Source organism: Propithecus coquereli, unplaced genomic scaffold (assembly GCF_000956105.1).
Source record: "Propithecus coquereli isolate 6110/MARCELLA unplaced genomic scaffold, Pcoq_1.0 Scaffold107, whole genome shotgun sequence".
NCBI lineage: Eukaryota > Metazoa > Chordata > Mammalia > Primates > Indriidae > Propithecus > Propithecus coquereli.
The window spans coordinates 1,069,536-1,081,647 of record NW_012134636.1 but is presented as its reverse complement, the minus strand read 5'-3'; the positions used below and the strand labels follow the sequence as shown (position 1 = coordinate 1,081,647).

The 12,112-nt window shown below is 46.8% G+C and overlaps 1 protein-coding gene across 3 annotated transcripts in view; it reads left to right on the top strand.

Annotated features, from left to right (window-relative positions):
• The window catches only part of SRGAP3 (SLIT-ROBO Rho GTPase activating protein 3), a 242,111-nt gene that overhangs the window by 191,267 nt on the left and 38,732 nt on the right, over positions 1-12,112 (top strand). Inside the window, exons 10-13 of one of the 3 annotated variants that reach the window (XM_012646643.1) lie at positions 679-681; positions 7,794-7,824; positions 8,917-8,977; positions 10,502-10,579. In XM_012646643.1, coding sequence (XP_012502097.1) covers positions 679-681; positions 7,794-7,824; positions 8,917-8,977; positions 10,502-10,579 — 173 coding nt within the window. Of the gene's footprint in view, positions 1-678; positions 682-3,773; positions 3,877-7,793; positions 7,825-8,916; positions 8,978-10,501; positions 10,580-12,112 lie in introns of all 3 variants that reach the window. The other 2 variants (XM_012646635.1, XM_012646627.1) reach the window with 2 other exon arrangements.

Sequence of the window (12,112 nt, the reverse complement as noted above, 5' to 3'; positions counted from 1 at the left end):
GGGCGGCAGATGTGCAGGGTCACTTTCTAAGAACCTTTCAGAAACAAACCCATTATAATTTTTTTTTTTCCTGGCCAGAAGTTGTTGTTCTAGTCCCAAAACAACAGAAGCCATATTTTACACCAAATTCTGCTAATAGTGAAACAGATGGGGGACGCATTGAGCTGCCCTCACTTCTTCCTAATTCCTAGAATTCATGTGGAGAAGATTGTTCCAGCAGATTGCAGGAGAGGAGATCTGTAACCAAACCCTTGGCCAGGTCTCAGGGTCCTCCCTCAGGGGAGAGTTGAGAGTTTGTTTTGTATTTTTAAATAAAGCCCTCTGAGGTGTTCTGTTCCACACCCTCTTTGACCTAGGGCCTGGGAAATCCAAGCTAAGATTACCAGACCTCCCACTTAGATACCCTACACTATTTGCAGCTACACTGCACTGAATTGCAGGCCTCCCCCTATGCACTCTGGCCCGTAGAAAAGGTCAAAGACAACTTCGTTAGAAAGCTAAAAAAATCTCCCTTTAGCTCCAAAATAATTATTTAATGTGTAGAACTTGTTGCCAACTTGGAAGTGGTTTTAAAATTAATCCGAAAGGCCCAGGTAAAATGTCTCTGTACTGTGGCTCTTTCTGTATCCTCTATGGACCCCTGCATGTGGTCAGTGTCATTTTGGATGGTCATTTGAGCAGGTCCCCTCAGCCAAGTTGCTGTTGACCTTGTATACATGGACCAGTTTTGCACATGGGCTGCCGCATGGTGCATTTTTCTCACACTTTTCGTATATTAGAATAGCCCACATTCCTAGTAACCCTGTAATTTAGGGTGGCCAGACGTGATAATGCACTTAAAAATTATATTGTAAAGGGCAAAGCAAGATGCAAATGTAAGGTTTGATAATTGCGATTCAGATGAAAGTGTGGCTTCCCTTACCCAGGTTGACATGGCCCATGCCTGAATTGGGGCGAAGGCACTCGAGATCTTGTCCAAACAGATGCAGTGTGCTATGCACCCATGTACAGCCTCTAAGAGCCTGACTGCCATTGAACTACAGTAGTGCCACCATTTTGGATGTTGACCTCTACATCTGTTGGATTGTCTAGGGAAATTTTTAATCACATGCTTTTAGTCACAGGATAATTTTTGAGGCTAATTCCCGTGTTGCCAACGCGTGTCAATTTTCATCTTGGTTGAAAGACAGAAAGGGGACATTGGTCTCTGGTTTCTCTTTCTTCCTCTCTGTGGCTTTCTCTGTTCCTGTTTTCCCTGCCCCTCTCTCTCTCTTTCTTTCCTTTTTGCTCTGCAACTGAGCAGCAGAAGAGATGGAAGGCTTAGGCTGCCCCACTTTACTTGGCTGAGCTGTCCCCCTGCTCCCCACTTTGTGCCCCACCCAGCACTTCAGTAAGTCAATGTAGATTTGATATCGTGCAAAGTTGGGATAGCTACGTTTCCTTGTCAGAGATTCCAGTCAGTGCACAGAGCCCACACAAAGAAAGAAATGCTGATGTGATTCAAACGGTCCTTTGCTTTATGGGAAAACATATCCTATTTTCCCTTTATTCCACTTTATAAAATTTAAGAAAAAACAAAAACATTTAGGATGTCTTTTAAGGAAACTGTCCGGTTGGGCACCCTAGATTTTTTTTATATTGGATGTCCAACACCTGCTTTAAAGAGTTTCTGTCTTGGCCATGGGAATTTTAATAGATACTTTAATATTACTGCTAGATGTTCTATGATAAAAATCAATTTCACGCTTACACTGGAGCCTTGAGTAGGAAGAGCTGAATTCTGCCTCCAGCCTCAATCACGTTTTATTAGTGTGACCTTGGGCAAGTTTCTTCATCTCTCATAGGCTCATTTGCCTTGTGTGTAAAGAGGGTTTAATAATTCTTGCCTGCCTCACAGGGTTGTTAAAAGGTTATCATGCAACGTGAGATAAGGACAGGATCTGGGAAAGTTCAAAAACAGAAGCCCAAAACACTATGAAAACAAGGTGACAATGTTGCTATCCTCCAGTTATTTCTAATCCCCAAACTTAAAACCTATGGCCTTATGTCACATTTTTGGCACTCTCTTTTGCCTTTCACATTTGGAAATTTATAAGCAGATCCATTGTAAGAAATCCCACCCCTGTGTACACACATCCTCAAAAAAGGAAGTAATTTTTAAAAAAGAAATGACATGGACTTAGCTAACCAAATTGACATAGATCCAAGATGGGCTTGAAATAACCTTGCCTGTTGTTTCTTTTCAAAATTTTGATCTGTGCTGTTACTTTGGTTCCATTGTTTGGGTGGCATGATATTTGGATTCAACCGTGTCTTTGCCCATGCATGTCCTGGAGCTCGCAGCATTTGCTCAATACTCAAACACCTGGGAGAAGTGGTTAGTGTTCCCTAGGTGGCTGGGCTACGGAAGGGGACAAGGTGCAACGAGCCCAGTAAACAGAGGCAGCGTGGACTTCATTTATCTTGACTGGCTGCACAGTCCAGAAGATTTCTTACCCATTCACAAAGGTCAATCAATCTTTGGGGGACCAGGTCTTTGCTTATCACGTGTGAGCATTATCTGTGCCCAGCCAGGTCCCCAGTTGTTTTTTCCCAAATTTGGAATCAAGCCATTTGAAAATAAACTGCCTCTCTTGGTTAGGGGCCCTCCTCCTAACCTCAAAAAGCCCTTTGTCCCGGGCAGCATTGAGTCAGGCCAACCTGGGTGGCGAGATGAGCAAATAAGCCGACACAGGTATATGCATGGTGGGCAACTCTGGAAACAGGTCCCGTGTTTGTGGCTGTTTCACTGTTGTTGGTGAACCGTGGTGTGGTTTCCCTCCCTGTGGCCGAGAGTGGAGCATACTTTAGGAAGTGAGATCCTAAAGTAAAGCAAGACACTTTCAACCTGACCCCAGGGCAAGGGTTAATGGGAGAGGCAAGTCCTTGGCTGGAAATAAAAAAGGCTCCCTGAGTGCAGTCTGGAAGAAGCAGGCCCAGAGTTGGAGCCAAAGAGGCCTGGGCATGGGCCTCACTCTGCCAGCTCTCCTTTAGCAGAGGCTTTGGTCTGCTCCTGTAAAATGGGGCCACAGATACGGGGTTGAGGTGGCGGTAAGTGTGATAATGGATTTGAAAGTGCATTAATTGAAAAGTGTACTTGACTGAAGAACACGATCTTACCATCATCCTGGGTCACCCAGAGACCCCAAAGAAGCTGCAGCCTCCCTGCTGGCATCAGTTGCTTCATCTCTGAAATGAGAATAATAATTACCTGGCTCTTAGACCAATGAAACAGAGATTCATCGAATGTATTTGAAATGCCAAGAGGCATTAGGAAGATCAGTGCCCTGGTACATTGGGAGTTGAGACTTGGTGATGAATTTAATCCAAAATAATGAAAATTAACCCTCCTGATCACTTTTGAAAGTCTCTTGCTTTCCTGGCCTACAGATCACATCTCTCTCCCCCGAGTCCCCCTCCATCTGGTCAGCTTTGCCGGATGACAGCCTCTGGAGTTTCAGTGGTTTCTTGGACATGTCTATGTTTCTCCCCTAAGATTTAGAATGCGTTTGTGTTATGTAAGAGTCGCTCCTGCTTGGCACTGTGGGTAAATTAAGCTCCCCTAAAACATCCGAAGGCCTTCAGATGGAACATTGGAAACCAATGTGTTGGGGGGTCAGGGGCTTCCATTTGCATTTTGTGTTCTCTTCCAGTCTTGGGTTTAAGAGCATCTTTCCCAGTTGTATGTTTACGTTGGTTGCTTTCTTGATTTCTTTTGTTCCGTTTTCCCCTAGGCCCCCCTGTCTTCCCCCTAAACCACAGAAAATGAGGAGACCTAGGCCTCTCTCAGTGTATAGCCATAAACTCTTTAACGGCAGTATGGAAGCGTTCATTAAGGTACTTGCTGGGGAGCCATGGAGTCCGCGAATGCGCCCAATGTAATGGCAGCCTCTCTCCACTCACCTCCCCGCCGGCTGACAGCCCTGTCCTCGCCCAGGCCCTGCTGAGCTAGCTCCTCGCAGCAGCCTGCTCTTAGCTTCGGTGAGAGACTTTATCTGAGCTGCTTTGGCCTCTGGCCAGTCGCCCCTAAGTGCCCTCCCTGAGTCTCAGCCCGAAGGGGAGGGCTCAGATCACGTTCAAGTGGGGTTGAAATGGCAGACACTGGCCCCAGCCAGCCACGCTTTATTGCTGCAGGAACTGCAGTCCTAACACCTGAGGGAAGTCAGAGGAACCCCGGTTCCTCACTTCACGCCCACATCTCCCAAGGGGAAATTGAGTGACAGCGACACAAAGAAAATCCCTGTGGGTAACAGTGTGCTTTTGTACAAGTGATTTCTTTTTTATTTGAGTACGTACTAGCAAAGGAAACACATGCAATTTTTATAAGAGAAAATCCTCCCACCTAGTTTTGCTTCTTGTTAGGTGGTTTGGAAGAAGGGAGAAGAGTTGAGGTAATCCCTTTCAAATTCCAGGTTAACCCTTTACATCTTAACCTAAAAATGAAGGTGTTTCAGCTAGGCGAGTTCCTCTTTTCTTTTTTCTTCGATGTTAGGGGTACAAGGTCAAGCCATCCCAGATGTAAGGGCTGAAGGCAAATTAACATGGTTATGGAGTTGCAAAGAGCAGCAGGTGGGGACATGCTGAGGAAGGGGAAGCATTGTTAACATCACTTAGGGGACGGGGGGAAGGTCCCTGCCAGATATTTGAGAGCCCACCACTATCCAATGAAGACACAGAAAAGAAGATAGGTATCAATCAGGAGAAAAGTAAAGGCTCTTGAGCTTTGCTGATGATTTGGGGGTCATGGAGGCTGCCCCTACTTTGGCTCCCCAGCCCTGGTCCTCAGACGGGGTGTAGCACAGGACTTGCAGGACAGCGAGAGCCTGCATACGGGTGGCCTTAGGCAGGGGAGCGGGTAGGCAGGACCAGCCTGGGTGTCAGGACTGTCTCTGCCAGTGGAATGAGTTCTGGGAAAGTGGAAGACCAGGGCCCAAGTTGGGATTGCCCAGGGGCAGGCAATGGGGAGGGCTGTTTCATGTACCTAAGAGGACGGAAGCAGAGAGGATGCCCACAAAGAGGGGTCCTACTGGGAGCATCAGGTGGCCCAGAGGGAGCGGTTCACCACTGGGTCATGGGAGGATGAGGCTGCATCAAAGGAGTCCTCTCTCTTCATCCTCCCCCCTCTCTCCTCCAAGACTTTCTTCTCATTCACCCTTGCGCCTGGAAGAGCCATGCCCCATGACTGGGAGGGACTATTTACTCTCCCTGCCCTCAAGCAGTTTATATGGGAGCTTGAGAGGTTTTAAACACAAAAGGCAGAAAGTGCAAGGGGATTCAGGATGAGCACCTGGTAAATTATCCCCACAAGAACAAGTTCAGAGCAAGAAGAGCTATGAGCTCAGGTGCAGGAGGTCTCTGGCAGGGCCTTGAAGGAGGGGTAGAAAGAGGAGAAGAATAGGACAGAAGGAACGAAGGCTCAGAGACAGGAACACCTTCCCAATTCGCTCAGGTCTTTGGAAAGGGGTGGTCAGTCAGGATACTTGGAAGGAACCAATTCTTATCTGATAGTATCTGAAAATTGTGTTCTGTTGAATTAAATATTCTTTTAATAGAGAGGTCCTATATATAATGTGTGACTATAAAGTAATCAGACTTTATTCCTTCTGATCGACACATCAGCACTTAATCAACCACATGAGCGTTCGCCCCTTTGATGTAGTCACCTGGGAAGCCACCTCCTTATTCTAAATATATCATCATTGCTGCAACTGCTTTGGTCAATCTTCTTTAGAGACCATAGCACGGCCTTCATCAGTGGTGCCAAAACTTTGTCTTAGAATGGACACTTTATCTTTAGAATACAAAGCTCCATTTAAAGCTCAGCTTTGCAGCACCATTGAAGGTACAAAATGGCAAGAGAAATATGCTACAGTGGGGTTGGTAGACTGGCTCTGAAAAGAGCCCCCAAGGAGGGCCCACCCAGAGCACCTGAGCAGTGGTAGCATTGTTGGAATGAGGGCACAGCCTCCTATGGGGACGAGTGGAGGAATAATACTCATCTGGGGAAAAAAAGGCGTATTCGTTAAACACAGTTGCATTTCTTTGTAGTCACACTGTACTCCTATTACGTACCATCAGTGCAGTTCAACAAACTTGTACTGTGTACCTGCTGTGAACTAGGTAGTCAACACTGCATACAGCACAGATTTACTTTTGAGAGTTACGAAGTTTCAGAGAATGTGAAGGCAGAATAATATAATTATTATTACAATTATTGGGAACAGAATTTAATTTTCTATTGTAATTCACATGCCATCTGAAAGAACATTGAACTAAGAGTCTCCAGCTTTGAAAAACCACACCCGTGAAAAGTTTTTCAATAAAATAGCATCGCCAGGACTCCACGATTAGGATGGTTTAAGGAACAATGAATAAATGTTGTTGGAGTTAGATTTATACTTTTTTAGGACCTTACCTGAAAATCAACCCTGTTCAAAATCCTAGATTTTTTTCCTCCTCTCAGACAGAAGGAAATCCCATTTTTATAGAGTCAATTTTGTTATGAGTCAATTTTGAAGCCCAGGAGGTTCACCTCTGGGGCAGGGGCAGAGTGCCCATCTTTTTTCCGTAAAAGAGAATGGCAATTACCTACCTCGTGAGTTTGTGGTAAAGATTAAATGTGCTAATAATATATGTCATGTTTCTGGAGCACTGGCTGGCACATGTAAGCCTGTGTAACTACTACCTAGCATTGTTAGCGTTCATTTTAGAATATTGCTCCTAGGAGCCCATTTGACCACACCGAGCTGTTCGCTCAGTTCTAGGACTCACGTGGGTTCAGCCAGCATGTTGGTTAGCAGACGATGCCAGTTGTTGAGATGCCAGGAGCTGGACAGATGGCACTAGCTAGAAGGCACATGTCCTCAAGGAGCCTGCGTAAGACACAGCACCCACCCCAGAGCCTGACCGGCTGCACACGTGGAAAGGAAGAACACATGGTGCCCCCCCAACAGTGGGCATCGCCAGTGGCTTTCAGTGAAAGCCAAGGCTCCAGCGCTGCCCGAGACCATGCAGGTGTCTGACTCTACTTCCCTCCCTCCTCCGGGCCTCTCCCAGCTTCTGCGTTCCAGAGGTGTTCTCAGTGCCAGTGTGAAGGTCAGGACGGTCGGAAAGGGCGCAGAGCCAAGCGGACATCTGGGAAAAGCCCACTGCGGTGTGTGATAGGAAGGCACGGGTGGCTGTTTGGAATTAGGGATCAGGCAGGATCCTGTTGGACCCTACCCAGAGGGCACCTCATAAACGTGATCTTGGTAAAATTGAACTTTCTACCAAGAATGAGGTTTCTTGAGCTGAATTCCAGGGACAGCGTTGCAACAGACACAAAGGTGTGTTTCTTTCCTCTTTGTGGGCAGCTAGGCTTACCTTACGGGGCCTCAGGTGGCCCTTGCCCCCCTGGGGAATAACAGTCCCTTTCGTTGGGGAGAAGCCAGGCATGGGGATGGGGGTGGGCTCACCTCTTTCACTGTGACAGGGACAGAAGGAGCCCCTGTGTCCACTGGAATCTGAGGGGGAGGCTAAGGCAGCCACATGTGAAGGCTGGCTGGGGGCAGCTTCCAGAAGTCCTGCGAGGCACTGCGGCTCAGGGTGGCCCTCCCCACGGGCAGGCTATGGGGCAGACTCCCAGGACCTTTGCTGGCTGCCATTGCATTTTGGCGTTCACGGACTCTGAAGGATCTGCTTACTCTAACTGATCTATGCCTGCATAATCTTTTCTTTTTCTCCTGCTCTGCTGCCTGTTTATTTTTTGTTATCAGAGGAAGAAGAAATGCTCGAACCAGGAACCAGGTATTTACTAGAAAGGCCCATTAGCCCCATTCATCTGGATGGAACCTGTCTTTAGTACCGACTTCCAGAACAGAGTCCACCTAGTCCTAGCCTGTTGCTGCTGGGTCCGTATCTTGTCCTCTCCCCGACCGTGGTCATCAAGGGTAGAATTCACAGGTGGGGCGTGGAGTGGCCAAGAGCGCATCCAAAGCCACACTGTCTTTACAAGAGCATGTTGCGTATGCCTTGTTGTTTCCTCACCTTGTGAGAAGGCTAGTAATTTAACTTGACCCCTTTTTACGAAAGTTTAAAAAACAATTTTTTTAATGCTCTTTAAGTGACCTCGAATAATAGAGAGGTCAACCAATCATGGACTCCCAAAGAAAATTGCCTCTTGCTCAGCCATGTGTGGCTGCAGACCAGTCTAGGAAGATGTCATTGAAACACTTCAGGTGCATATATTTAGAATTACATCTTACTCAGCCTTTTTGACTAAGGTTGGCCACTACATGGTCAATGGCTGACATTAGCTGCTTCTAGAGCTTTTCCTTGTGACATGTGTACTGTTAAACAAAGTATGCATCTAGATGTTTAGCTTGTAAGATCATAAGTAGAACTGGTCTTCCTTTCTTAGAGTGCAAAAGTACCACCGGAGCTTGTAATTCTGGCACCAGGTACTGCAGTAACAGAGGGAGGACTCGCTCCTGCCTTTTTATCCCTGAGCACTGGGGGAGTGCTGTGCGGTGAGGCAGAGTGGAGGGGAGGGCGGGGAACTCTTCAAGGCCAGACTCCAGCCCCCTCCATGCGGTGGGTGCCGTCTCCCTTGCCCCAGGTGTGCCCGTCAAGCCTCCTGTGCCCAGATTCCTTGTCAGCTGGGTAAGAAGACAGAGCATTTCTTTAAAACTATTATAGCTATGCCTTTTTCTGCACTTAACTGAAGACTTTCTATCGTAACTGTTCGTGGAGACTTTAGGATTAGCAGTTCCTTGCTTGTTTTCCTACTAATCTGATGGTACTAATATTCTGGCTTGAGTTTATAATCGGTGCGGGCAATGTCTTTTTCCTGTGGTGGTTGCCGAGCCCGATAAAACTCACAATTTTCTTTTTCTTAAGGATTCAGGACAAGCTATACCGCTTGTAGTCGAGAGCTGCATCCGATACATCAATTTATACGGTAAGCTCCATCCTGGGTCAGTTTGTTCAGCAATCTGCGGAACAGGTGCAAGGCTGTTCTGATAGGAAATGAGATTCTAATTCATCTTGGAAGACTTCCCGTCACTGCTCTGCTTCCAAGGGGGAAATGCTGCATGGAACAGCTGCTCTTCTGATGGCCGTCTTTTGAGCCGTGTGTTTCTGGGGGGTGGAGGTCGTGGTTAGAGGACCCAGGACCTAGGAGAACGGAGGAGCAGGAGCAGGGAGGGCACTGACAGGAGAACTATTTTAGTTCCTTCCCCACTTCCCATCCAACCCCAGAGCTCTGTGCTTTGAGCACTGAATGGCATTGACCAATAGATCAGGTAATACTACTCGATTATAAGCTCCACGAAGGAAATTGTGTCTGGGATTGTTAACCATGGTGTCACCAGAGCACCATGGATAACTCGTGCTTGTCCACTTACTCATTCCTCCAAAAGTGTATTTATTGAGTGCATAACAGGCACAGGACAATAAGAATATAGGTATGAATAAGAGAGGTACGATGCCTGCCCTGGGTTGCTCACATTCCCAATGAAAAGGGCAAGGAAATAAACAAGCAGAAAAATACATAACATAATTTCAGGTAGTTATAATGCCATGAAACTAATTGAAAGGGGATAGAGAATGGCTGGGGAAAGAGGGAACTGCTTTGGCTAAGGTGGTGAGTAGAGACCTCTCCGAGGGGTGATCTTTGAACTAAGTCGCAAGAGAGTAGAAGAAGCCTGCCATGCAGTCCAGGTGGAGAGAATGGAGAATGGCAAGTGGAAAGGCTCAACATGGCAGGGAAGGTCACTGTGGCCAGGCGGTCACGAGCCAGGAGGATGGCATCAGAGTCTCTTGGGTGATAGAAATTCGATATTGTTCACCGAAAGAGATGAACAAGCATTTGTTGAGCACATACTATGTACAAACCAAACTCTGCCCTTTGAGAGTAAATGCTTCTTAAATTATAATGTGGAGAATTGTTTTATATAGAAAAACAGGGAAAGGATCCCAGGCTCCCCCATTAATTCCCATTTAAGGTGAGGCAGGCCCTCTAATTCCTTCAGTCATGTAGGCTGCTGTCACATAGTTACTGCTGTGTCCGATTCAAGGTCTCCTCTTTGTTAAGGCCTTGGAGAAACATGTTTAAAAAATGAGATTGTTTTTCTTTAATAATTTAATCTCCCACTCTAGAGTCTAGCTTTCCTTAAAGGCAGATGTTGGTAGGGAAGAGAATAGCATTGATATAAACTCTTGTGGCCTTTTCCTTTAAGCCCAAACGGGAGATGACAGTCACATGAAGCAGATGTGTCTGAGTACTTTGGCCAGCTGCGTTTCACTGCAGAGGCCATTTCTGGGCTTCCGCCAGGAGACCTTCACTAAGAATGACTCTGTTATTTTAAAGGATAGAGGGAGAAAGAGACAAGCAATGGGGAGAGTCACTGGTAGTCCCAGTGGACTGATGAGCTCAAGGCCCAATGGCATTTACTATTTCTCTTTTTCCTTGTTTCCTTTTTAGGACTCCAGCAGCAAGGGATCTTCAGAGTGCCAGGATCTCAGGTGGAAGTCAATGACATCAAAAATTCCTTTGAGAGAGGTAGGTGCACGGTGGCCATCCCCAGCTGTGGCCAGGGGAAGCTGGGGTGGGTGTTAACATGTGTCTTAGAGCCAGTGGTGTGCAGGACCCGGCTTGCAGCAGTTTGCAAGAGCTGATGGTACACATCTCTTCCCAACTTTGTGTTCAGTGGCTTCACCCTGCTAGCTTGAAAGCTGTGGCTACAGTATTTACACCATGGAAATTGGCAAATGCTATCATCTTTTTATGTCCCAACAGAGCTAACTGTTAAACATATCCCTCCTCCCCTTCCTCCTCCTCCTACTACTGCTTGTGGGTGACTTTCTCCAGTGGACTGTACAGTGGTTGCTGGGAAGGAGGGCGTTTTAAAGACTCTGGGATATTTATGTGAATCCGTAAAGGACGCTGCATTTTAGAAAAGTTGGAGAACATGGACAATACCAAGTGGCTTTTAGAATACCCTAATTATTACTTTTTTATGCAGTGTTTTTGGGTTTTTTTTGTGCTTTGATTTTTTTTTTTATTTCAGCATATTATGGGGGTACAGATGTTTAGGTTACGTATGTTGCCCTTCCCCTCCCCTGCCCCCCATGCAGTGTTTTTTAAAAGCAAGCTCCACATTGGGAGGAAGAGATCATATACTCCCTCTACCCCCAGAGAGGTGTTCTCGTTCTCCCTTTGAGCAAGGATATAAAAGCTTATGAGAAGTCAGACCACCAGAACAGGGCATGTGATATATTTGGTGTAGCCTCCCTTGGCTTTAGAATCCCTGATGGAGACAGAGGCCAGTGACAATGTCCACTCAAAGCAAGGACTCCTTGCATCAGGAAAAACTTGATTCTCCTTACACTACTGCCTTTGCATACTCAGAGCTTATCTTACTGCTACACTGGAACTGAAAATCTATGCATTTTCATTCCAGGAAATATTTTCAAACATCATGCTCCCTGAGTCTAGAACAAAGCCTAGCATTAGCAAGTCCATGTCCCCATCCCAGGGGAGAAGTGAAGAGTTTGTATGTAGGCATCCCGATATTTTGGAAAGATCGCGTCTCCATAGTCCAGCCCTCTCAACTCTGATTTACTGCCTCATTCTCTGAGTGATTTCTGGTACTGAGTTTGATCTGAGGACTCCAGCCTTAAATCGATTTGCTAGCAGTATATCACATCCCAGTGGGTAAGAAAACACTTTCTTATCGATTCTCTAACAGCCTGGGGGGGTGGATGGTTAACCTCTGTTGGCTGTATTCTGAGCAGGCCTCTCCCCGGGGTTCCACCCATAGAATTCTCCCTACTTACTACTTCCCTTCCTCTAAAGGAGCTGCCTCCTGAGCAAAGTCTTTGCCTCCCAGTCCTCACAGTTCCTCCCGAGGGCCAGCTCCAGAATGGAGGAAGCGTTCTACAGCCCCAGGCGGTTACCACCATAGCCCCTGGGCACAGACCCTCTGTGGCCCTAGACAGTCTGGCTTGGAACCAGGTGGAGACAGCAAGATCTGGCTGGAGGTGGTTCTCAGTGTCCTCCTAGGGTCTAGGGAGCTTCCGTTCTGGAGTCCAC